The sequence below is a fragment of the Bos javanicus genome, chromosome 1, assembly GCF_032452875.1.
Source record: "Bos javanicus breed banteng chromosome 1, ARS-OSU_banteng_1.0, whole genome shotgun sequence".
Lineage (NCBI taxonomy): Eukaryota > Metazoa > Chordata > Mammalia > Artiodactyla > Bovidae > Bos > Bos javanicus.
In genome coordinates this window covers 138,150,772-138,178,162 of record NC_083868.1, presented here as the reverse complement: position 1 = coordinate 138,178,162, position 27,391 = coordinate 138,150,772, and the positions used below count along the sequence as shown (strand labels likewise).

Here is a 27,391-nt window from a genome sequence, read left to right as displayed (position 1 = left end):
CAGGGAATAAATGTGAGATGGTGAAACCACTCCAAGTTGCCACATTTCAAAGGAGAAAGGCTAGATAGGAAATCACATGTTGAACACATCTGGTTTTGAGAATCACACTTAAAAGGTTGCATTTAGGGCTGGTAGTGCTAAAGAGTTCCCATTTTTCTCTGTGAGTCTGAAAAAAATATTTTTAAGCAAAACAACCCAGTCAAAACACAACTGGAGAGAAGAGAAAGTCATACTATGATGAAGACAGACACGTGTCCTTAACGCTTTTCAGTTTAATATAGAGGCAAATTCTGTTCCATGTCTGCTAATTACCCATCCCTAGTTCTAACTGAACAATTTTTACATTCATTTGAGTTATCAATTTTCATCCATACCTATGCTTTTGGAGTCTTATACATTCACAGAGAAAGTGGCCTGGGAGTTTGAAGGAAGGTTTTAATCAGGGAAAGTGATGGAGGAGCTAGGGAGGTGTAGGGAGAAGGGGCCAAAGGAGGCAACTTGGTGGCTTAGGGATGGATGGATGTGACGTAGGAAATACCAGAGTCATAAATGACTCTTTGCAGGGTGCGCCTTGGAGGCTATAACAGGTACCAAATCTGGTTGGAGCCTCCTCCTGATTCCTGAGCAGGTGGCCTTGTGAGTGAATCACACTTCTGCACCCCTACCATTCACTCCTCACCTTCCCCTAACTCCTGTTTGATCTGATCTTCATGGTTCAGGGCATGGATCTCCCCAACCTGTCCCCTACAACACCTCCAAGAGCAAACAACCTGACAATCACACCACCATATTGAGGAATTTAGAGTTGTCATTGTCTAGATCGGGTGCTGGGAAAATATTTTCTGTAAAGGGGCTATGATAAATACTTTAGGCTGTGTGGGCCATAATTGTGTCTGTGGCAATGACCTAACTATGCCTGTTAGAATGAAAATAGCCATGCTAAGTTGCTTCAGTTGTATCCGACTCTGTGCGATCCCATAGACGGCAGCCCACCAGGCTCTCCCATCCCTGGGATTCTTCAGGCAAGAACACTGGAGTGGGTTGCCATTTCCTTCTCCAATGCATGAAAGTGAGAAGTTAAAGCGAAGTTGCTCAGTCGTGTCCGACTCTTCGCAACCCCATGGACTTCAGCCGACCAGGCTCCTCCGTCCATGGGATTTTCCAGGCAAGAGTACTGGAGTGGGTTGCCATTGCCTTCTCCAGAAAATAGGCATAGATATTACTTAATAGGAATGTGCATGGCTGTGTTCCAATAAAACTTTACTGAGGGACACAAGTTTAATGTCATATAACTTTTGTGTGCCATGAAATATGATTCTCCTTTTGATTTTTTTTTCAACCATTTAAAACTGTAGAAGCCATTCTTAGCTAACTGAAAAACAGGTTGCAGAATGTTGCTGGCTTTTCATTTAGAGCAGGGATTCTTTTTTTCTTTCCAGTAATTTTTATTCATTCTTTACTTCTCTCTCATTTGCCTTGATTTCATTTTTTTTTAATTTATTTTTTAATTGAAGTATAATTGCTTTACAGAATTTTTTTGGTTTCTGCCAAACATCAGGATGAAGCACCCATAGGTATACATATGTAACAACCTAGAGAGGTGGGATGGTGAGGGAGATGGGAGGGAGGTTCAAAAGGTAGAGCAGGGATTCTTAACCTGGGCTTGCAGACTGTTGAAATAATTTCAGGCCATCTGCACAGTTGGGGTAAATTAAAGTTCTGTTTTCATTTACCTTTAACTAAAAATGTATCATTTTTCAATTCTGAGTATAATCAACAAATAAAATTGGTTTTAACTGTACTTGTGGCTGAGTCACCAATAAAATTACAGAATATGTTCCTGTTACAATAGAGTGTATCATTTACATTCAATATTACTTAGAAATAACGAATTATTAGGCCAGGCATTAATTCTCATAATTTAAATTTATTGCTATATTTATGATGCTTCTATGTCACATTTAAAAATATTTAGCTAACTGCATTTCAACATAATTGGTTTACTTTATAACATATATTTTATTCTGTGCATTTAAAGGCCATTCTGAGGAGGGGGTCCATGGGCTTTACCAGCTGCTAATGGTGTCCATGGATCAAAAAGGGTTAAGAAGCTGTGGTCTGAAGAGACTGTCAAGATTCTAGACCTGATCCTTCCAGGTTTAATCTCGCTAAAGGTAATAGGCTGCAGACTGCTGGATCGAAACCCTGATGGAAATTTCCAATAAAGCTTGCAGTAACACTTGCTTCCAAAATCAGGGTAGGAAAATGCTCATGGGTGAAACATTATAGTCTGAATGTACTTGAGGTCCTGTTTAAATAATAAGGGGATTTTTTCTTTCTAGAAGAGTTTCATAAAACTGGGGAAAAAATCCTATAGCCCCAGACTTCCTGAAACCACTTGCCTACAAGGTTCAAGGTTAGGACACTTAGCAATCAGTGATAACAAGGGGGCCCTGGACCACACTCTGTTAATAAGATAACAGAAACTCCTAGGGAAAGCATCAGTGTTCCTGGCATACAAGAATGAGTTATTTGAGAAGATATGGATTAGATCCTTTCAGTACTGTTTTCTGATCTGTCCTTTCAGAGTAGACCCATCTGGCCCTGGAGGAGTAAGTGATGCCCAAAACCTCATTCTGGTTTCTATTAATCCAGAATGCACACCTATGTCAGATTCTCTTTACTCCTGTAAGTGTTGGTACCCTAGAGAGGCTGAGATAACTCAGTTTTCAAACTGGGCTCCGTGGAGCCCTAGAGATGCCTTGGATCCTCTTAAGGATAAAGCAGCTTAAGTGTGGACCCCACCCCTTAGCCCAGATTGAGTCAGAACAGTCTGTTTTCTTAAAATCTATATGTTTGGTTTCTAAGAAAGATATTACTTGAAGAATTTGAGGTTCTGGTAATTTAAAGGGGTTAAAATAAATGAAATACTGATCTTGTCCAACCCTATCCCTAAACCTTGCATCTGTGAGGATTCAGAATTTCTCCAAGGCCTCTTGGGTTTGGTAAGATGGAGCTGCTATTGATTTTGACAAGTGTGGTCTTCAGAGTGGTGTCAGGAGCAAAGTTTGGATGGTGTGGGTAGAGGCACCAGAGGAAAGAGAGATGGAGATGGTGAGTACGGGCAGTTCTTTCAGTGAATTTTGCTCAAAAAGAGTAAAATAAGGGACAGTAGCTAAAGGGTAGAGTGGTGTCAAGGGAGAGCTTTGAACTTAAACAAGAGAAATTACAACATGTTTTATTTGCTGATAGGAATGAGTCTTCAGTAGAAAGAGAAATAGAGGATAAGGAGAGAAAGGGAATGCAAGTACGAGGTCAGTGTTCCTGGATAGTTGGGAGGTGTGTGATGCAGTGCACAGAGCAGCCACCACTGTGAGATGGGAATATATCCAGCCCATCCTAACATAAGGGATGCTGAGAACACAGGCAGAGAGCATGGGGGAAAGATGGGCTCACATAGGAAGGTGAGGCAGCAGTATATCATGTTCTTTATGCAAATCTAGTATTGGGGAATCCAGGATAAAATCATAAAGAAAATTTCAGACATCATTAATATTCTGCTAAATCTGAAAAAAATTTCAGTTCAGTTCAGTTCAGTAGCTCAGTTGTGTCCGACTCTTTGTGACCCCATGAACCGCAGCACGACAGGCCTCCCTGTCCACCACCAATTCCCAGGGTCCACCCAAACCCATGTCCATCGAGTCAGTGATGCCATCCAACCATCTCATCCTCTGTCGTCCCCTTCTCCTCCTGCCCTCAATCTTTCCCAGCATCAGGGTCTTTTCAAATGAGTCAGCTCTTTGCATCAGGTGGCCAAAGTATTGGAGTTTCAGCTTCAACATCACTCCCATCAATGAACACCCAGGACTGATCTCCTTTAGGATGGACTGGTTGGATCTCCTTGCAGTCCAACGGGCTCTCAAGAGTCTCCTCCAACACCACAGTTCAAAAGCATCAATTCTTCAGTGCTCAGCTTTCTTTCTAGGTCAACTCTCACATCCATACATGACCACAGGAAAAACCATAGCCTTGACTAGACGGACTTTTGTTGCCAAAGTAATGTCTCTGCTTTTTAATATGCTATCTAGGTTGGTCATAACTTTCCTTCCAAGGAGTAAATGTCTTTTAATTTCATGGCTACAGTCACCATCTGCAGTGATTTTGGAGCTCAGAAAAATAAAGTCTGACACTGTTTCCACTGTTTCCCCATCTATTTGCCATGAAGTGATGGGACCAGATGCCATCATCTTAGTTTTCTGAATGTTGAGCTTTAAGCCAACTTTTTCACTCTCCTCTTTCACTTTCATCAAGAGGCTCTTTAGTTCTTCTTCACTTTCTGTCATAAGGGTGGTGTCATCTGCATATCTGAGGTTATTGATATTTCTCCCGGCAATCTTGATTCCAGCTTGTGCTTCACCCAGCCCAACATTTCTCATGATGTACTCTGCATATAAGTTAAATAAGCAGGGTGACAATATACAGCCTTGACGTACTCTTTTTCCTATTTGGAACCAGTCTGTTGTTCCATGTCCAGTTCTAACTGTTGCTTCCTGACCTGCATACAAGTTTCTCAAGAGGCACATAATTATGGTATTGAAAAAAGATACATAGAAAAATTATTATATTATGGTAATATATGTAACTCTAATGTAATTGGGTGGCGCTTCCCGGGTGGTGCTTCCCAGCTGGTGCTAGTGTTAAAGAACCCGCCTGCCTGTGCAGGAGATGTAAGAGACACAAGTTTGATCCCTGGGTCAGGAAGATCCCTTGGAGAAGGGCATGGCAACCCATTCCAATATTGTTGCCTGGAGAATCCCATGGACACACAGAGTCTGGCAAGCTACAGTTCATGAGGTCACAAAGAGTCGGACACAACTGAAGTGACAGCATGCACACGACATATTAGGAAAAAAACTAAACTCTGGCCTTTCAGCTTTGGTTTGCATTTTTCTTAAGAAAACCACCAAAAGGACCTCAAACACATCTTCCCCATGATGCTGTGTGTTACTTCACTTGACTACTAGGTAGAAGAATAACCCATCATTTTATTTCACTTCCATCTGTAACCTGGATACCCTGGAAGTTAAGCTTAGTTTTGGTCAGTTTTTTTTTCTTTTTTTCCTTCCCAGGAACTGAAGGTGAGTTGAGCATTGTGACATGGACTTACACTCCGGAGAATATAGAGGCTTCCCTTGTTCAGTGACTCTTGTGTTCTGGTAATGTTAAAGACATTTGAGTTGTGTCATCCCTAAACCTCATGTTATTCCAGCAGCGATGGGCATGATTATCCCCATTTTTCAGATGAGGAGACTGAGGACTGGGGATGGAAGGTTAAACCATTTATTCAAACTCATGCAGGTAAAAATGCAAATTCATTGTCAGAGTCGGGTGGGTGCTATGGCCAGGGGAGGAAGGGTAGGCACCCATTAGCAGGCAGACCACCCCTCTCCTTACCGACGCCTCCTTCGTGTTGGTCTCCTCTGATGCTGACTTGGCCACCTTCTGGATGATGGGAGCGATGTTGGTGGGGCCGTAGAGCTGGAGTTTGGGAAGGCAGCTCTGATAGGCTTCCACAACTCCTTGAATCCCTGAGGTAAAATTGGCAAAGATCAATAGCTAATAGTCTTCTAAATATATTTAAATTCAAACACACACACATGAAGTATTAACTTTCCTCAAAGAGTCCTTATCAACAGCACATTTATGTTCTTAAGATAAAAAAGAAAACATCACATCTGGGCTGGTGTTTCTGCCTCCATTCCACTAAAATCATTCTCTTTATGCATTTTAGTTATTTTTGAAATTGGCTTGGGAAGAATTTGTTAATGAATGATTGTGTTTCCTACAGAATACAAACAACCTTTTTTATGACAAAGAGAATAGTCTAGACCCAGTTAAAAAAATGGCAGTTACAAACCTATGTATTCCCAAAACTTTTCTACACTTTTAAAAATAAGGGATTCATGTTGGGGATATTTTGCAACCCTATAGCTTAAAACTCAGAGAGAAATCTTTTAGTCAGAACTCATCCTCTTAAAAGGTTCACATCAAAAGCGATCATTTTTACTGGTGAAGAAACTGAGGCTCAGAGAGGTTTGTTGCAGACTCAGGTGTGTCTGGCTGTAAGGGCCATGCTCAAGGCTTTAACACTTCTCTATTTTTCACACCACCCTGTTGACTCTAGTACACCCGTCCCAGGCCACCTATGTGAATAATGTGTACATACAGCCGTCTCTCCAGAGGCTAAAGTCTTTGTGGGCAGGAATTGCACCTTCCTCTCTCATAAGCTCAAGGCATGTCAGGCACATAGTAGCTGCTCCCCAAACATGTGATGGATGAGGAAAATGACTGTTACTGTTTTCTGTTGGGGACTGTAATACAGACAAGTGACGCTCATCACCATGGGCACCCCCCATTTAAGGGGGCTTCCATCCAAACATCATGACAGGTGGGCTTTGTTTGTGCAGCTTCTCCCAGCCTGAGTCTTGACTGCACACTGAAGGTTCTAACATGATCCCACGGTGACACAGTCCCATTACCAGTGATTTTTGTTCAAAGGGTCCTCTCCATGCCTGTGCCTGTGTTCCTAAAGCCCTCTCTACCCTAAAACAGCACACTGGTCCTTCAGGCCAGAGAGACTCACACAGTCCCGCCTATGATTGTTTTCTGTCCATATCTTTCTAACCAGCTTTTGGGCATCTTGGATGTAGCTGTATTCTGTTTTAATTTATACACATATATGTAACAAAATGTATATGAAAATGACTGGAAGTGTTCCATTCTCTTTAGTCTGCCATTCTAAAGACAGATACCAAATCAATATACACAGCCTGGTTTTGAAGTTAAGTGAATTTTTGCTTAAGATAAGCAAGTTTGAATTCGCTTTCAAAGGTACCAGGCAGATAAATTCTAAGATGTGAAACAGGTTAACATGGGATATGTCCTTCACTCTGCTTTGATGGAAAATCACTCTTACAGTTGAAGAGCAGGCATGGTTCCAGATGAGGGAAGCCTAAATTGTAATAAACTTGGCATGAAGGATGATGAAAGGGAATAAGAGCTGAGTGGAGATCTGGTCTCAGAGGTTGTTCTGTGCAGACTTGGGGATACTGATGTCATGTTCTTGGACAGTTAGTGCCAGATTTGTGAAAGAAACTGCAGAAAGCTTGACACCCCCCACAGGATCTGAATTAACTATGTTCTGGGTTCCTCCTTGACAGGAAGGAGGAGAGACATGAACATTTCCACTAGCCCACTGTAAAAATGTCTTACCATTTTCATAGCAACAGATGTGATTGGCTCTATTTATCATTTAGAAACCAGGAAAAATGATTCTAGGATACAATTTATCATCATAGTCATCATCATTATTTTGTGGAATGTGTTGGAGAATCTCCAGCTGGAAATAACAGAATAGGGATCAAAGTCTTTAAGGAGCTCTTTCTGGCACAAAACCACTGAAATGACTCCATTACCACTATGGTAAGATTGTCATATGATGTCCATACTTTCCCCTCTTCTTATTACTACATAGGAAGTTGTAAAAAATAAATACTTGATGACAACTTGGAAAACAGAAAGGGGGTTATCTTATCACTGCCCATCAGGTGACCCTTCCCTCAAGTTTTTTTTTTTTTTTTTGGCCAGAGGAATCCAGAATTGGGATTGATATTCTTGCTGTAAGCTCAAGACCTCTTCTGCATTCTGTCTTTTCCAGCTCTTATACCTCTGCTCTCTTGTTATTTGGGTCTAGGGAGCCTAATTCTCTGCTGTGGACAATCATCACTGACGTACTGCATTAGGAGAGAGAAACTAAGATGGGAAAAAGGGGAAGGGAAGGGCTGTGGGACCCCAGCTTCCTTTCACATCGTGATTTACCTGCACATTCCGGGTTGTCTTCATTAAAGTTGATGGCGAAGTCATGAGAGACCTGGACACCAATTAAAATTTACAAAAGGAAGACAGGAGAATGACAACATTAATCCAGTCAGGAGGCACTGGGGTTAGAGTCTGCAAACAGACGCTCATTACATTCATTTTGTGTCAAGCAGCAGGAACCATTTTAAGCCTTTACAGAATCTCTCTGAGATGGAGGGTGGATTCTAAGCTCCCTGTGGAGTTGAGGTGACAGGGAGATTTTCTAGAATCAGATAAATGCTGGCAGGGGAGGAAGAATAAGGTATATGAAAAAAAATACAAGGAAAGATTTCAGAAAAATGTTAACTCCAAATAGCTTCAAGAGAGAAGTGGCCTCAGAACAGAGGCTAGATTTGGCTGAGTTCTATTTGGACCAAGTGATTAAAAAATGATAACTCAATAACCCAAGCTGTCTGCTCGAGATGGCTATGCTTACGAAGGCTCCAGCTAAGCTGTTGACATTTACGACTCATTCTAACATAATATATAGAACTGCTGGGCAGGAGGATTTTCACATACATACAGGCAAAAATAGACTCTAGCTTTTGGAAAAGTAATAAAGTAACATAATTTGGAAACTTCCAATACAGATTCCTCTACCTGGTGGGACCTATGTACAATACAAGGTCAAATAGTATGTGGCTTATTTTTTTCTTTCTAAAACTTGATAAAATAAGAGGTGTGTCTTGGCATCTAGACATTTTTATTGGGTCACATGGAATTTTATTGAGGTTTCCATTTCAAAGGCTATTTCCCAAAGCACTGACTCTCTGGGGCCAAGAAAATAGGTCATTGTGGTAAAAATCCCTTTTTTCCCAGTGGGGGTCAGAGCTGATGCTGTTGGTGCCTTAGCCACTTTCCCTTGCCCTTAGCTCTCCCAGGCAACTCAATCAACTGTCAGTTATCTTACCTGGTTTATTTACCTTAAGTTTTTCTTGGGCTTCCAGAGCTGGCATGACTTACCCAGGTGACAGGCAAAAAGTGTTGGGGAATTAATGTCCCCTGAGAGTAATGTCCCTGGAGAGTAGCTCTTCAACATGGGCTGACAGGAGGCTGTGAATCAGTATCCCAGCCCTCTAATCCCTTGGGGTCTGTGTGTACCCTGCACTGTCTCCCAGGATTTGGCTTTACTGTCCATGCTGGTAATGACTTGTTAGTAAACCCTATGTTGACTTCTTCCCATTTGCCCTCTCTCTACTGAGGCTTTCTCCACCTCTCAAATAAACTGCTTGGATCCTAATCCTTGCTGCAAGGTCCCTGGAGACTGCAAACTAAGACGGAGGTGACTCAGTTTCAATGCAAACTGAGATTTTGTCCTGAAGAAATAAGTCATGGTAACCTTATAAATTCTCTGGGGGCACCTGAGTTGCTAAGACCATCAGGGCCTGTCTGGAGCAGAGGGGAGATGAGGCATGGAGATGAGGCATGGAAAAGGGATGTCTGAATGGCTTTGGGGGAATAGAATGAGGATGCATGAGGGATGCCTGGTAGGGTAGCAGGAAGAAGTTAGCTGTCAGGCAGAGTGGATCAGGAGGGGAATCAGGACTTTAGCTAACAGCTAGAAGAAGTTGCTTTAGGAGGGGGACCAGGCAGATGTCAGGGATGAGGACAGGAAGGCCTGGAGCCAGGTATGCCGCACACCTCTATCCTTAGCCCCACTGGGCCAAGGCAACCTAGGGGGATTGGGGAATATGCTTACACATCTCAGGATAGCTGGACTGGTGGTTGTCCAGGTTCAATTCCAGGCTAGAGGCTTAGCAGTTCTATGAGGAAGGTGGGCACCCACCTGCCTACATCCTGGAACTGATACCCCATCTGAAGGTGACTGCATATCCTGAGATCTGGTTAATTCTTTTATGTATGATCTTTTAATTTTAGTATTTCCATGTCTTTCAGTTTTTCCAGAGAAGCCAGAAATCTGACATTTTCATGTAATTGTCTAATTCTTAAAAAAAAAAAAAAGTCTCAGAATATATTTGTGGCCTGATTAACACCTATAAGCCAACAGTTGACAACACTTGATCTATATTCTTCCCCCATCATGTGCTCCATTTCCAACAAATGCTTCCGGAATTCTGTAGCGTGGCCAGCAGGGAAAACAGTGTGGGCCATAGGCAAACAAGTAGGAGGACAGGTCATGGAGACAGGCTACTCCATCACTGCTCACTCCAGCAGGAAAAGGAAGGTGGATTCCTTTTTTCATGAAAAGGCCTTCAGTCTGACTGCTGTGGGGTGGGAGCAAAAGTTGGCATCTGCCTCCTGAAGTGCAGCTCAGATTGGTCAGTAAAAGAGAAATTGATAAGTGGGCAGTATTGCTTGTATTTATCTGGGGTCTCAGAGGCCTCCTGAGGAACAGGGAGCCCTGCTACTCCCCAAGATTCTCCCACCCGGGCCATCTGGTATACCATGGGAGACTGCCTCAGCCCCACTGCAGCACAAATCTCTCCATATACAGTCTTTGCCTTCTTTGTGTCATGAGAAATTGGCATCAAGGTCAAATAGGATTCCAGTGTTTTTACAGTAGCTTTTCAGCTCCAAATTCTCTGAACCCAAGTAGCTCTTTCTGTGTATCTCTGTGTATCTCCCACACAAGACTGGCACTTAGGAACTTGGGATGAGGGAGTCTGTAGACTTCACTGTCATGGACTTTCACTGTCAGAATGGTCAATAGGGTCTTTCTCCAGGGGAGATCTGAATAGATGGGCTCTGAGCCATTGAAGATCAACTTCCAAGTGTTTCCACAGTGTCTGACTTGTCTATATGAAGCTAAACAATGGAAGTTTTCATTTGGAATTGACTCTGAGACAGCCCATCGAGAATCCCAGGAGAATGGGTGACATCTATACACCAGCTCAAGGAGCTAACCTCACTGGTTGTGAAGATCACTTCTGACTATAGGCCTTTACATGATTATATTAAAGGTTGAAAGTGTGAGACTCTTGTGAGGGAAACCCATGCCATCCTTTGTTTATAGTAAAACACCCACTCACCGTGTACTCTGGGGGTATCCTGGCACCGAACCCAAAGGCTGGGAACATTTTGTCACTGAAATTAAAAAAGAAGTTGCTGCATTTTTTCATCTAATGAGAAAGAAAAACATAAACCTGCATTGCTTCCCCAGAACAGGTCATTATGCCAAATGCTAACTCATGCTTTTTGATTACCTGTGGTAACAGGGGACAGCAATAGAGTGGAAAACTGAAATAAAGAAACAATCCCCAAAGCTCATCACTTTACTGCTTTCCTATGCTATAGGTGAGAAGTGAAAAGGAGAAGAATGAACATTGACTGGCACTACAACACCAGATATGATGCTAGGCCATGTCTATACTTAGTTAATTTTCATACAACATTTGAAGGTCCACCTACTTTTTATTTCTATTTTACTGATGAATAAACTGAGCCTCAAAAAGTCTAAGAAAGTGAACTAAGGTGTTTACCAGCAAGCACTGTTTAATTCCAAAGCCTATGAATTTTCTATTATACCATCAAAACTTAATGATTATGTACAGTATTAAATGTGGTTTCCTCTTGTGCTTTCTGTAACTGGGCCCCTGATCAGACCATAAACAAGACACTTCTTAAGTGAATTTTGTGCTGTCACGGGATTGTTGCAGTGGAGTTCAGGAATATTGCTCTTTGAAGAGGGCATGTCCTTCTCAGGACACCTACTTTTTATTTGCTCTCCCATTAAAGACTCAATTGAGATTTGTTCTTGGAACAATTCCTCTGTTTCTCAATTCTTGCAGAGTCAGTCAAAGAGAAGAGGAAATTCAGATAAGGGCTCACTGTCCCTGGAATGTCTCTGGAAGCAAAAGGGGAGCCCCAGGCCGAGAAGTCAAAGAATCAAAGCCAAACTGTCACCTATCACCATCTACTGATTTAGATGAGGTCACTGGTAGCCAAAGATGGCTTTGATAGACCTTCACCAAAATACACCCAATTTGACCAAATTTGGGGCAGGGGTTGAGAGATTCAGGGAAATCAGAATTCTTTGAAATCAGAGGCTAAATTTGTCAGAAAATTACCAGTTCCCCCTTTCCCTCTCTGTTATGTAGATATGGACTTTGCTTATATCCACTCCAGTACTCTTGCCTGGAAAATTCCATGGATGGAGGAGCCTGGTAGGCTGCAGTCCATGGGGTCACTAAGAGTCGGACACGACTGAGCGACTTCACTTTGACTTTTCACTTTCATACATTGGAGAAGGAAATGGCAACCCACTCCAGTGTTCTTGCCTGGAGAATCCCAGGGATGGGCGAGCCTGGTGGGCTGCTGTCTATGGGGTCGCACGGAGTTGGATACGACTGAAGCGACTTGGCAGCAGCAGCAGCAGGTATTAGGGTATTAATGATGATAAACAGAAAATCATAAAAGCTTATAAAGGATTAGACACAGGTCTGAAATACTTCTGGGCCTTGGAAATATTGAAATGCTTTGTTTCAGAGATTCTTTCTTAGCTAGGATAAGGGTGAGGAACGTCAGGGAGTTTTTAGAGGTACTTTCTAGTTAAGTCTGGAAGAAAGCTGTTCTGGGTGGAGGATGGGTCCAGCTTCTTCCAACTCAGATGGTTCAGAAGTCAAAGCAGAGAAAATTAGGAAGCTTTTGTTTTCTTTGATGAGTTTAAGAGAGGTGAGATCTAGTATTCTGTTTCTAATCAGCAAACCAGTGTTTCAGATTTTATACCTTCAAGCCACCCTTGGGGATTTGAAGTTTACTGAGCACGAGGCACTGTTACACAATTGAGTTTCAACAGCAGGAAGGTAGGGAAAATGTCTCACCTACAAGGGGAATAATTAATGAGTCATGAGGGTGTCAATTCTCTGAAGTTAACCACCACACAGGCTCTAATAAGCATATAAAGGAAAAAATAATCAAGCCTAAGAACAATAGATTTAAACATTCACTCTTGCTGATTAAAAATAAAACTAGACAGAGAAAGGGAAGGCAAGTTGAGCACACAGGCAAGTGAAGGCTTGCCAACACATCAGAGAACTTAAAATGAGACCTACCAGCACTTATAAAGGGGCCATTTAGAAACTACTGAGAAGACTGGTAGAACCTCCCAATCTGGAAAATTCAAGGCAGATTGAATTTTCTGAAGGCACTATTTCTTACTATTGGAATAAAATAGTATAAAATATGATCAAAGAGCCCAGTGTTTTCAGTGGCAATGAGCTTGCTGTCGTGAACTTAGGAAAAGACCTTGGTCAGATGATCTGCCAATGGGAGATGCATTTTTATCTTCCCAGGTAAGGTAGAGGGGGCTAAAGCAAGAGATGAATTAAAGAAGAGACTGTGTCCATAAGGAAGTGGAGATGAATTCAGTAAAATCGCATTTTAGAACAGCTAGACATTAAATAAAGGCTGTTCTCTAAAGTGGTGGTCTTAAAGTTGGGTTATGTGGAGGTGCAAAGCCCTTCTATAGATATAAGAGCATAGCCTCTTTGCTTTTAAAGGAAATCAATATTCAGCTCCTTTACGTCTCCATGTAGTCTTTGCTGAAATTGATCTGGGAACGTCTGTGATTGAAGTACCTGCTCCTCATTCACACCTCCCCTCTCCCAGTTACCTTCTGCTCACCCACGCAGAATCTCAGCCGCCATGTGCACTGCTCCCCTTTGTGGAAGCTCCAAGCAGAATACAAAGGGACATTTCCTGATGAGAATGACTTGCTAGCAAACAAATCCTTTCATGAGTCAGGTAGTTGCCAGTTTTTGCTTAAAAGAACTGTTGGAAGTGCTGATGTCAGATGGTAGACCATTAAAAATATCTTTTGATGATAGACATGTAATTTTTTATATAAAACTTTGAATTGAGAGAACTTCATAACACTGCTAGGCAAACTCTTTCCATTACCATGGACTTATAAAAACAAGCTTTCTTAGTATTTACATTGATAAAACAAAAAATTGAATTAGAACTGATGCTGGACTTTTCCATTCTGGTCAGAGGGGGCAGTTACCCACAGATATGTAAACTAACTGGTGAGTATCTGTTTCATTAAGATTAAAAAAAGATTTTTATAGGCAATAATCAGTTATTGAAATTTCCCAAATATTTGTGATCAAGTAGGCAACAATAATGATTATAATAAAAACTAAACCAGAAGATATTTTTAAATGCTTCAGATCTTTTCATTAGATTTGAAATTTAGAAATAGGAAATTTTAGAAATTGGAAATTTAACAATTTATATTCATATTTTAATTAAAGATATAGTGATCGATTAAGGAATTTCAAATCAAATTTTAAAGATACATTGGGATGAAATTCTATGGGAGAAGGGAATGAAAATATGACTTCATGAAAAAGAAGTAACAGAATTCTCAACTCAAGCTGATGAACTTGTTCACGCAGTTTTTAAATGGATGATGGTAGGTATCCAGTGGCGTTTAGTTCTGCTGGATGCATTCAGTAGAGTTATGTAAGAGTTTTATTTTTAAATGTCCATATTTACATTACATTAGAATTTTCATTCTTTGTCACTATTTAAACTCATGATGGAAAATGTTAGATTTCAATATAATAGGGTGTGAAGGTTATATGTTTAAACATTCTTTTTAGGGGTATGTGAGCCAAAAATTGTACAGGTCATTGGTCCAAAATGACTTTTAGGTCTGACACTATAGTTCTTTTCCCTTTTGTGTCAGTTGATGTTTTAAATATAAGTAAAGAGTATAAGCCTCTATCACTTAATAAGCCTCTATTATTTATTAAGAATGTACAAAAGGCAGAACTTTTATATCTAATTCTTACAACTACTCTGCAGGGGAAGTTAGCTGAATCATTCATTTGCTGTCAAGGAAACAAGGCCCAAGGAGTTTAACCTCAGGATGTGCACCAGACTAATTAAATCTGGGGATCAGGCCCAGGCACCAGACTGTTTTAGGACTGCAGATGGTGACTGCAGCCATGAAATTAAAAGACGCTTACTCCTTGGAAGAAAAGTTATGGTGAATCTAGATAGCATATTGAAAAGCAGAGACATTACTTTGCTAATGAAGGTTCGTCTAGTCAAGGCTATGGTTTTTCCAGTGGTTATGTATGGATATGAGAGTTGGACTGTGAAGAAAGCTGAGCGCTGAAGAATTGATGCTTTTGAACTGTGGTGTTGGAGAAGACTCTTGAGAGTCCCTTGGACTGCAAGGAGATCCAAGCAGTCCATTCTGAAGGAGATCAGCCCTGGGATTTCTTTGGAAGGAATGATGCTAAAGCTGAAACTGAGTACTTTGGCCACCTCATGTGACGAGTTGACTCATTGGAAAAGACTCTGATGCTGGGAGGGATTGGGGGCAGGAGGAGAAGGGGACAGAGGACGAGATGGCTGGATGGCATCACTGACTCGATGGACGTGAGTCTGGGTGAACTCCGGGAGTTGGTGATGGACAGGGAGGCCTGGTGTGCTGTGATTCATGGGGTTGCAAAGAGTCAGACATGATTGAACTGAACTGAATGGTTCCAAAGGGGAGCCAAGAGAACAATGGATTGGTGTCTGCAGAGTGAAAAAGACAGCACTGTGATGTGACTTTTGACTTCTAGCCCAATCCTCTGCATTCCAGCCTGTTTCATTTCTAACTGTACCTCATAGCACCCTACCCAGCAGACTTCGGAAGAGACGCTTGTCAGAGACTCACATCTCTGCCGAGCCCTAGGAATGGATGCCACCCTGGCCTTGAGCAGCCTGAAGAGATCACATTGTCTGTAGGAGCTTGGGGAGGGCTACAACCGACTGGGAAAAGATGAGCTCGTTTGGGAGGCACACACTTGGGGAGTTGGAGGAGACGGAAGGTAGGGGTCTCTCTTTCAGAAACACAGAGAAAACGGGCTAGCAGAGCTGCCTGCCAGGCTTAGGACCTGAGCCTCCCCTCAAGGCAGCCCTGAGAACTCTGAGCTTCACGCGTCTCTCAAGCTGTTCAGCTTCATGGATCAGCTCGTCATGACCCGTGAGCAGTGAATGTACAAGGCAGGAAGAGAACTCTTAGCTGTCAGAGGCTGAGCGGAATTTCAAGGTTCCTGGGGGTTAAATGCCTCTGGGTCGCTGCAGGTGGGCAAAGGGAGCCTTCTGTCAGGTTTTACTCAACTGTTTCTTTTTGAGCAGCAACCTCACTGACTTTGATGCAAAAATAAATTAATTCCAAAGCCCCTACTTACACTGTCCTGACTGTCTGTCTATTGTCTTTCCACCCACACAGAGAAGTGAGGGAAACTTGTCAGTTTTCATGAAGTGATTAGTGTGCCGATTTCAATGCTGAGGTGCTTTCTTTACATGAAAAATAAAAATGCTCCAGTGAGTTGAAGAAATCTGATTTTCTTGGTCAGTTGGGACCAACAGCTTTGGTATTTTCCTTTAAAAATTTTTTAAAAATTAATTTATTTTAATTGGAGGATAATTACAATATTTTGATGGTTTTTGTCACATATAACATGAATCAGTTTTTTAAAAGAATCATCTGAGATGATTCTTTATGTAACCCGAAGGTGATCTCTCTTACTTTTATCTGTACTTTTGAGGAAATACAAAAATCCTCTGCAGGCTTTGTCTGGCTCATATTATAAAGGGATAATAGCTCCAAAAGGTGTGCGGGGCCCTCTGACTGTCTTATCTGCATTTTGAGTTTGAGGTAATCAGGAAACAGAAGTTCTGTAGCCTGTCCAATAAATCTGCTGCAGAAACACAGCAAGGGCTCTGGGTGTTGGCATCTTAATTTCTGGCCAAGCCATTAATTTGCTCTTTGGAATTCATTACTAGGCTGCCTTGTGCCTGCAGAGTCAGTCAAGGCCAACTTTACTGACTCAACTAAGTGTCTATTGTGTTGTATTAAGTGCTTTTACCTAGTTTATTTTATGAGCATTTCAATATTTAAAAGTTATTAAGAATCCTGAAGAAGTTCTCACTTTTCTTCTCTTAAATGGACACATTATGACACAAGCTAACATTGTGTGTGTGTTTGGGGGGGAGTGGAGAGAGAGAGAGAAAGAAAGGAGGAAATTACTGTGGTGGTATCTTGGGGGATATTTGGAGGCGTTTCTAACAGTGGGAATTGCAATCTGTCTGTTTTTTCCCTCTCGGTAGAAATCTCCATTATGACTTGAGCCTCTCTAAGAATCCTTCCTGAATTGGGGCCTGAAGAAATCAAGAGCTGGGATTCAAGTTGCCTTCACGGACAATATTTCAAGGTTAAGTACCAGTATCATTTGAACAAGGTAATTTAAAATGCTATTGCTGCTCTCTGTTTCAAACATGGAGGGGAAGTGTTGGCAAGGGCCTCATGTTTAGCACTATCTGATTTGACTGCATCTGTGCATTCATCCCCAACTAGCATCATACACATCTGAGTTATTGGTGATGACCAATCTGAATCCAGAGACTCGCCAGTGGGAAGGACACTCATGCACCTTCTGGTCATAGGTTGTGTCACTCCCTAAGCGCCTGGGTATCAGGTTTTTAATATGGTTTTCACCAATTATGAGACTAGAAAGAACAGAAATCAGGCCATTTCATGAAATCTCTGTGAAATTGGAGGACAGAGTCACTTTATTTTCCTGGTCAATTAGTTACTGCTTGGGCTTCCCTGGTGGCTCAGCTGGTAAAGAATCTGCCTGCAATGCGGGAGACCTAGGTTCAATTCCTGGGTTGGGAAGATCCCCTGGAAAAGGGAAAGGCTACCCAACTCCAGTATTCTGGCCTGTAGAATTCTATGGACTGTATAGTCCATAGGGTCGCAAATAGTCAGACATGACTGAGCAACTTTCAAGTCACTTAGTTATTGCTTATTACCAACTAGTCCTGATTTACAATCACATCAGGCCGTCAACTGAGATTTACCCACAATATATTTACCCTGGTTCTATTTCAAAGAACCTTCTTAATCAAACATGTGAACAACTTCACCTCAATCTAGAAATACTGGAAAGGCAAAATAAATTCAGTTCAATGTAGTTTATGTAAATCACTTCTTACAAGGAATTCTCTTGGTGGGCAAGGTCAATGTTTGCCATCAAGTAAAAATAAGTATAATACTGATTTGATCTCAAAATTGTGTTTTCTATACAGACATACAAACACATATAAACACTGTCATGGGCGCATGCACACCCTCTGCTGAAGTTACCAATAGCTCTTGAGACCAGTGAAATCCCATGATTATGAGCTTATGCTGTGGAAGGAGCTGGCTCTGGGTTTAAATCCTGCCCTTGGCTGTAGGTCAGGGCACACACCACTTCACCTCCCTGCATAGTTTTCCTCTTCTGTTAAACAACACCCATGACAGAAGGGTTAGTATGAGGATCAGAAAGAATAGTGCCCAATTAACCGGTGCTTCTCAAATCTCAAATTGCACATGAATCATCTTGGAATCATGTTACAATGCAGATGCTGATTTAGATGTTCAAGTGGAGCTTGATGTTCTGCGACATTATGCTGCTAGTCAATGCAACCAACTTTGCAAGTTTCTGTATGTAGTAAGGCACATAATGAAACTTCACAAAAGAGAAACCAAAATCTCTATCCAGTGGTCCTGCCAGCCAAGTAAGAGAAGAAAGGATTTTTTGGTGGCCAATGTGAGCTTGGCATGAATTCAGTTCCTCTAGAGGTGAAGAGGATAACACATTTAGAGCTAGGCTTTATTTTGTCCCCTCATGAGTCTCAGCATAACTTCATTTCCATTATTCTGCCCAGGATCAGCTAGGGGCCACAAGAACCACCAGAGATGGGAAGTCTCATACCTGTCATAGTCTTGGCAAATCTCTCCCACTGCCACCAAGGCCTTCAGGTACTCATTGGGCTGGTAGGGGTGAATGTAGTGCAGGGAACAGCTGTTCCTGGGGTCCCCGTTGGAGGCCGTGAAATCTATAGCTACCTGGAAGAGAAGATAGGAGAGTGGGTGGATTTAAAGTGAACATATTTCATTTAACCTTGACAGCGATGCAGCCTGAGGGAGGGGGAAAATGGTATGTTACACATCCTGCTGACAATCAGAGTTAGAGAAGAAATTTATTAGCTTTAAAAACTAGTTGTTCAAATGTTGGAGAGGATGTGGTGAGAAGGGCACTCTCCTATACTCTTGGTGGGAATGTAAATTGGTGCAGCCAATATGGAAAACAGTATGGAGGTTCTTATGGAAGTTCCTCAGAACACTAAAAATAGAGTTACCATGTGATCTAGCAGTCCTCCTCCTGAGCATATATCCAGACAAAACTCTATTTCAAAAAGATACATGCACCCTCTATGTTCATAACAGTGGTATTCACAATAGCTAAGACAGGGAATCGACCTAAATGTCCATCCACAGATAAAAGGATAAAGAAGATGTGGTACATATATACAGGGGAATAATAATTGGCCATAAAAAGAATGAAATAATGCATTTGCAGCAACATGGACGCAACTAGAGATTATCATACTAAGCAAAAAGTAAGTCAGAAAGAGAAAGACAAATATGATATCACTTATATGTGAAATCTAAAATATGACCAGATGAGCTTATGTACAAACAGAAACATACTCAGAGACATGGAGAACAGACTTGTGGTTACCAAGGAGGAGAGGGTGCGGGGGAAGGATGGAGTGGGAGTTTGGGGTGAGCAGCTGTAAACTAAAGGAAGTCAACCCTGAATGTTCACTCGAAGGACTGATGCTGAAGCTCCAATACTGATGTGAAGAGCCAACTCATTGGAAAAGACACTGATGATGGGGAAGATTGAGGGCAGGAGAAGGGGGCTACAGAGAATGAGACGGTTGGATGGCATCACTGACTCAATGGACATGAGTTTGAGCAACCTCCGGGAGATAGTGAAGGACAGGGAAGTCTGGTGGGCTAGAGTCTGTGGGGTTGTAAAGAGTCAGACACAACTTGATGACTCAATAACAACAAGCTGTAAACTATTATAATAGACTGGATAAGCAGCAAGGTCCCACTGTATATTGCAGATGACTGTATTCAGCATCCCATGATAAACTGTAATGGAAAATAGTATTTTAAAAAGAATGTGTGTATATGTATAACTGAATTACTTTACTATAGAGCAGAAATTAAAACAACATTGTAAATCAAATATACTTCAATAAAAACATGAACATAAAATAATTTTTAAAAAGAAAAAAAATAGTGGGATAATGGGTGACTGAGTAATGGGTAATTGAGGGTGACCTAAAAGGATCAGTGAAATCTAATATCTTCTGAGATAGATTTCATCCTGAAGGTGAAAGCCAAGCCAGTGAAAAAAGAGAGGAAGATAACATGAACTGTGGTGAAAAGTTAGTTGAGGGTGGCAAGTTTACATGCATTTTGCAATCAAAAAGCATTCTAGGTCACACCTATGGGGCACCAACCAGACGAAGGTCCAGATACATTCAGATAATCCCTGGAAAACTTCTCCAAGGAAGATACTCAAAAGGTACCCAAGAGACAGGGTTTGGAGAAATCAAGCATCTCAGGCCTCCTGGATTTGCTTAGCTTCTACACACACCCACCACACTTGACTTCTGTCCTGACAAGACGCACTTAAGAGATCATGGCACCTCACAGGTGTACATAGTGTTTAAAAGTAAACATAGTGCTGGGAAGGCTAGAAGAAAAGCATCTTTTTCTCTCCTACTGTGGAAAGAAAGCACTTTAGAACTGTAGAACATTCTAGAGACCGTAAGGATGTTGCAGAGATAAACTTGATTCTCAGGTAGCACTAGTGGTAAAGAACCCGCCTGCCAATGCAGGAGACATAAGAGATGTGGGTTTGATCCCTGGGTCAGGAAGATCACCTGAAGAAGGAAATGGAAACTCACTCCAGTATTCTTGCCTGGAATATCCCAAGGACAGAGGAGCCTGGTGGGCTATAGTCCATAGAGTCACAGAGCCAGACATGACTGAAGCGACTTAACACACACTTGATTCTGCTCTGATTTATCAGTGTCATTGCAAATATTGCAAATCACTGATGTTCCAGTCTATCTGTGTTTTTTAATACTGCAGTTGTCCCACGTGTGTTGATTGCCTGATTGTCAAGGGTGTCTTGTGATGACAAAAACATGCTGCTATCCTGATGTAAAACCAGAGAATGAAATCAGATAAATCAGATAATATAAAGAACAGAGGGGGAAACCTCCATAAAGAAAAATGGCAACTCAAGAAACATAATTGAACATCTAATCCTGCTAAGCACAGGTGAGATCCTCCAAGCATGTAGGCACCAAAAGGCAGCATCTGAGCCCAGGTGTATCACCTGGATGAGTCTCTGTGGTGTGGGAAGAAGTGCATGTAACATCTGGATGAGCATTAAAAATTTTGGCAACAACTATATTAAATTTTGAAAAAAATCATAGGGCTGGGATTAGAGTAAGACAAGAGAGGCATAAACTCAGGAAGGCACTCATCTGAGCTGATCCTACACTTGCCCGATCTGAGTGATGCATCCTTAAATTTTGCACCCTAGGTGCCTTCCTCTCTTTCTTCACTCTGGTCCCAGTGCTCTACATCTTTTCATTTCTATCAACTCTTCATCCCTAGGCTTGGAATAATTCCCTTATGCTTAACAAACAAGGGAGAGGCAGAGATCGTGGTGAGAAGAGGATTGTGATGGAATATATTAAGCATGGAATAGAAATAAGATATTCGTTGACTGATTGTGAAGCAGATGCCAGTTAGGGAAGGGAGTGGCCAGATCTCCTTGGGGATGGAGGAGATTATGAAGTGGGGTAACTTGAAGTTCAAGGTTAGTAGGCAGTATTGAGTTGCCTGTTCCTGGTGGTGCTGTAGAGAAAAACATGCCCAATGGAAATTGCTTTTTATTTTTCTGCAGGCCTCTGGGGTTTGCACTCTTTTAGTGGGGATGACCCCCTTATTTATGACAACCACAGAGGCTCTTCAAGCTCAGGAGATGCTGATGAAACTTTGGGGAAGGGTATTAAACTAAACATTATCTGATGAAAAAAGGAAATAAAATAATGATCCCTATCATGTGCTGCTTTCTATAGTTCCCTCTGCTCATAAAAATATTTTATCATTTGTTGTTGTAGTTGTTCAGTCACTCAGTTGTGTCCAATTCATGGACTCCAGTATGGCAGGCTTCCCTGTCCTTTGCCAATTCCTGGAGCTTGCTCAAACTCATGTCCATTGAGTCAGTGATGCCATCCAACCATCTTATCCTCTGTCGTCCCCTTCTCTTCCTGCCTTCAATCTTTCTCAGCATCAGGGTCTTTTCTAATGAGTCAGCTCTTCACATCAGGTGGCCAAAGTATTGGAGTTTCACCTTCAGCATCTGTCTGTCCAATGAATATTCAGGACTGATTTCCTTTAGGATTGACTGGTTTGATTTCCTTGCAGTCCAAGGGACTCTCAAGAGTTTTCTCCAGCACCACAGTTCAAAAGCATCAGTCCTTCGGCACCCAGCTTTCTTTGTAGTACAACTCTCACATCCATACATGACTACTGGAAAAACCATAAGTTTGACTAGACAGACCTTTGTTGGCAAAGTAATGTCTCTGCTTTTTAACATGCTGTCTCGGTTGGTCATAGCTTTTCTTCCAAGGGGCAAACATCTTTTAATTTCATGGCTGTAGTCAACACTTGCAGTGATTTTGAAGTCCAAGAAAATAAAGTCTGTCATTGTTTCCATTTCTTTCCCCCATCTGTTTGCCATGAAGTGATGGGGCCAGATGCCATGATCTTAGTTTTTGAATGTTGAGTTTTAAGCCAGCTTTTCCACTCTCCTCTCTCACTTTCATCAAGAGGCTCTTTTGTCCCTCTTCACTTTCTGCCATAATGGTGGTGTCATCTGAATATCTGAGGTTATTCATATTTCTCCTGGGAATCTTGATTCCAGCTTGTGCTTCATCCTGCCCAGCATTTTGCATGATGTACTCTGCATGGAAGTTAAATAAGCTGGTTGACAATATACAGCCCTGATGTACTCCTTTCCCAATTTGGAACCAGTCTGTTGTTCCATGTCCGGTTCTAACAGTTGCTTCTTGTTAGAAACCTGAATACAGGTTTCTCAGGAGGCAGGTAAGGTGGCCTGGTATTCCCATCTCCCAAAGAATTTTCCACAGTTTTTTGTGATCCACACAATCAGAGGTTTTAGTGTAGTCAATGAAGCAGAGGTAGATATTTTTCTGGAATTTTCTTGCTTTCTCAATGATCCAGCGGATGTTGGCAATTTGATCTCTGGTTCCTCTGCCTTTTCCAAAACCAGCTTGAACATCTGGAAATTCTCGGTTCACATACTCTTGAAGCCTAGCTTGTAAAATTTTGAGTATTACTTTACTAGTGTGTGAGAGGAGTGTAATTGTGCAGTAGTTGGAGCATTCTTTGGCTTTGCCTTTCTTTGGGATTGGAATGAAAACTGATCTTTTCCAGTCCTGTGGCCACTGCTGAGTTTTCCAAATTTGCTGGCATAATAAGTGCAGCACTTTTACAGCATGATCTTTTAGGGTTTGAAATAGCTCAACTGGAATTCCATCACCTCCACTATCTTTGTTTGTAGTGATGCTTCCTAAGGCCCACTTGAGTTCATACTTCCTCCAAGATGTCTAGCTGTAGATGAGTGATCACACCATCGTGGTTATCTGGGTCATTAAAATCTTTTCTTTAAATTTTATTATTATTTTTTTTACTTTACAATATAGTTCTCGGATACCTCGTCTCACTTTATCATTTTACTTGACAGTAAATAGACAGTCTCAGGTACAAAGCAGCTCAAATATTCACCCCCCCTCCGCCCCCCGGAAAGTGATGTTTCCCTAAAATCTCCCTGATGAGGCTGGAGATAAGAATTTTGTCTTCAGGAGGTGGTCTTCTACCACCAATTCTCTGTGCTCTTAAAGTTAGCATGAGTGCAAAGAGAACAGAGAGAAAGGTTAGGTTTATTTTTAAAAGCAACAGGGAGGCTGTGAAAGATGGGACTAAGTTGAGAAATAAAAGCAAGAAAATGACTGAAAAATGCCAGTTTGTGGAGGAGGCTCTTGATTCCTGGCTTCCTGAATGTGGCTGGCTTGCAGAGCTACTATTTTCCTCTTCTGCTATGAAGCATTTAGGAAAGCCTGTGGTTCTGGTTTGCACTCCCATCTTCCCAGTGGGCAGCCCCAGAGCAGGCCTCCTTTGTTTCCCCTTCTGCCCAGGAGGCCTCGCTGTTCATTAAGCAGAGCCATGGTGCAGTTTTGCAAAATCTTGTAAAGTATGAGAGCAAAGTGCTTACTTTCTTTATGCTGCCAAGTCCCCAGTGTGAAGAACTGCTTCCGAAAAAGGCTGGACGCTAACGATGTTATCCTTCCTTGGATATTTTTAGCTTCTTACCTGAACCGAGCCCATGCCTCAGATCCCTTCCCTGCCTCTGACAACTGGGCCTTTTAAGACCCACCTGGATGTTTTTTTGGGGAAAGCTGCTGTGAACCCATCTCTGGTTAGCTGTCTGATCTCTCTGAAATCGTTTTGATATCATCTGCTATAGGGCAGCTGTTCATTCTTCTTTTTAAGTTTGTATACAATTTGGGCCTATACAACGAGCCTTATAGGTGGTGATACTGTTCAGTCTGGACCATTTCTTAAATAACATATATAATTCTTGTGCTTTTCTGCCTCCTCAAAACTCCATAGCAGGAAAGAAATAGGAGCCAAGACAAGATGAGAAAGAACCTGGATGTTGTCTGGTTCACTTCCTGGAATGTGCAAAACATTCTCTTCTTCAACCCAGGACTCAGTCTCATGTCTCAGAGGACTACACAAGAGTCCATCACTATTTAGTCTGGCATTTAAAATCAGGATTTAAAACTAAACTGAGACATAGTGTGGGCATAGGATGTCCTAAGTGTATTAAGGTCAGAAAAGATGACAGGAGAGGACCTTTAATAGGTAATGTTTTCTTAGGCTTGAAGGCTAATCTTCAAGCTTAGCCACATTTAGCTTGTTATATCATATTATTAAAAAATAGATAATAAAATCAGAGATAATGAAAAGTGATACTCGCCCTTTTTAAGATTTTTTTGATGTAGGCCATTTTTAAAGCCTTTATTGAATTTGTAACAATATTGTTTCTGTTTTATGCTTTGGTTCCCTGGCCACCAAGCATGTGGCATCTAAGCTCCCAGACCAGGGATTGAACCCCCACTCCCTGCATTGGAAGGCAAAGTCCCAACCACTGGACCACCAGGGAAGTCCCAGCAATACCCCTTTTAATTTAAAAAAATTACAAATAATAAAAAGGGTCATCTGAATATAATATGAGAAAAATGACCACTCAGGATTCTACTAGTTCAGTAAGTCATATTTTTCTTTTTTAGTTTTACATATATATAAATACAAAATATTTTAAAATTTTATATGTAAAATATATATATAACACATAAAGACATTTAACATAATTGTAATCATAGGGTAGCTTTGCTTTATATTCTTTTTTCTTCACTTAATGACATTAACATATCCTCATGTGATTACAAGTCACTATAATTATCACTTAAAATGGCTTTACCACAGTCCACCTAGATGAGCTACAGTGTTTTATATAGCCATTATCTTATTGTTGGACGTTTGTGTTGCTTACAACCTGATTCCGTGAAAATCCATTTTACAATGAATGTTTTTTGCATCTGGAAAGGCAATAACTTTCAACAGAAACATTTAATTCTTCTACCATTGTCTTTTCAGATGTCTTATGGAGTCTGGCCTCATCTATGCTGTCTATAGCTGTTGATTTTGTAGGTGAAATTCTAGTATCTGGTTTTCTTTTGGCTGCTGTGCCATGTGCCAAATGCATGGATCCCAATTTCTCTCCCTCAATCTCTGCCCAGCTCTTCTAAGACCACGACACGACTGTTGCTCCAGAGTCCTTATGACTCAAGAATTCACACGAGGAACAAAGGTTGTCCTCACAGGTGCCCAAGGGCATCCTGCAGTTGTGTGTGGGGTGGAGTGTGTGCACTTTCCAGTGAGAGGATATAGATCTTGTGTCAGATTTCAAGTGGTCCATGGGACCGAAAAAGAGAAAGAATCACTGATGGGGGCTCTTTTTAGCATCCTTTATCTGCTTCCCTCCCTGGGATCTTTTCTGCTTATTTTATTACTTAAAATTTCCCTCTTCTCATCCTCAGGTTGGCACCTACTTTCTGCCTCTTGTCTTTCCTTCACTGTCGGCTGTCTTGAACAAGTAGATATACCCACTGCATTCATGTCCTCACTGTCTGTTACACCCCAAACACCTGGGCCTACGGTCTCATTCTGCTGAAGTTGCTCTTCTGAAGACGACTTGTGCTTACTCATCACATGGCTCAGTCACTGATTTTCATTCTTCACCTTTTCTTTAGCATATGAGATTATTGTCCTTGATCCTGTAAGACTTTTTCCTGATCATCTGAGTTTCTGCCTCCTCTGGGACCTTTTCCTCTGGCATATCTTATCTTACTGTTGGCTCCTCTTTTCCCTGTTGCTGAATGCATATTTTCCATAACATTCTGTTACCAGGCCCCCTATCTTTCTGTCTTCTCCTCTTTAGCTATCTCCTCCAGACCTATATATGTGCAGCTTCCACCTCTCTCCTGAAACCAAGGGCTGTATTTATAAATGCCATCTCACTGGGATACCTGAAAACACCCTCACAACATCTTTGGGGAAGTTCATTCTTCTGTCTGGTGGCTAATCTTGATTTCCATATTTCTGTGAATGGGGCCAACATGCTTTGTCTTCAGGCACAAAACATTTGAGTCATCCTGGACTCACTTCCTCTGTTCTGCCCATCTCCACACCAGGAAGCCCTCTTCTCATTTCTCATCCCTCTGCAAAGTTCCCTTCATTTTTCCAGATGGCTTCAATGAAATGACTGGGCAGATAATAAATACAAGGCCAAATTAAGTAAGGCAGGTCAATTGTTAATAATAGTTTGCATTATAGCTTATCATTTACATTAGCTGGCAATGCTTGAGTAATAAGAAATTATTGACTTAATTTTAGAGGAAAATGACAATGAGGTGGTTGTTATGTTTTCTTTAACAGAAACCTCAAAATAAAACACCTAGCACCTTCTCCTGCATCCCTGGCCTGGAGCCCTCCAGGAGGAAGGATTTTGTTCTAGGCACTGCTTATGGTCTGGCCTCCTCTCCTTGGCATTTATCTGCACCTGCTCTCCCTCTTCAGAGGTCTTGCTCCTCACTCACTGCAGACTTCCTGCAGGTCCCTCTGTGGATGCTGGAGGCCTGAGAAGTGGGGGCTGGGGGAGTGGTGGTGATAAAAACTGAGGTGGTCCCTCCAAGTTGGGGAGGGTCAACGAAAGTGAGAAGGATGGGACATCTGGTGATCCAGTGGTTAAGTATCTGCCTGCCAATGCAGGGGACACAGGTTTGATCCCTGCTGCAGGAAGATTCCACATGCAACTCAGCCCATGCTCTAGAGCCTGCTAGCCACACCTACCAAAGCCACCACAATGAGAAACCCGTGCACTGCAATGAAGAGTAGCCTCCACTCGCTGCAAATAGAGAAAGTCCACACGCA

At 41.7% G+C, this 27,391-nt stretch overlaps 1 protein-coding gene across 2 annotated transcripts in view; it reads right to left on the bottom strand.

Annotated features, from left to right (window-relative positions):
- The window catches only part of CPNE4 (copine 4), a 664,107-nt gene that overhangs the window by 7,571 nt on the left and 629,145 nt on the right, over window positions 1–27,391 (bottom strand). For both annotated transcript variants that reach the window (XM_061421414.1, XM_061421424.1), the window contains exons 11-14: window positions 18,645–18,778; window positions 10,908–10,962; window positions 7,879–7,930; window positions 5,455–5,588 (exon numbers count right to left, since the gene is read on the bottom strand). In XM_061421414.1, coding sequence (XP_061277398.1) covers window positions 5,455–5,588; window positions 7,879–7,930; window positions 10,908–10,962; window positions 18,645–18,778 — 375 coding nt within the window. The remainder of the gene's footprint in view (window positions 1–5,454; window positions 5,589–7,878; window positions 7,931–10,907; window positions 10,963–18,644; window positions 18,779–27,391) is intronic.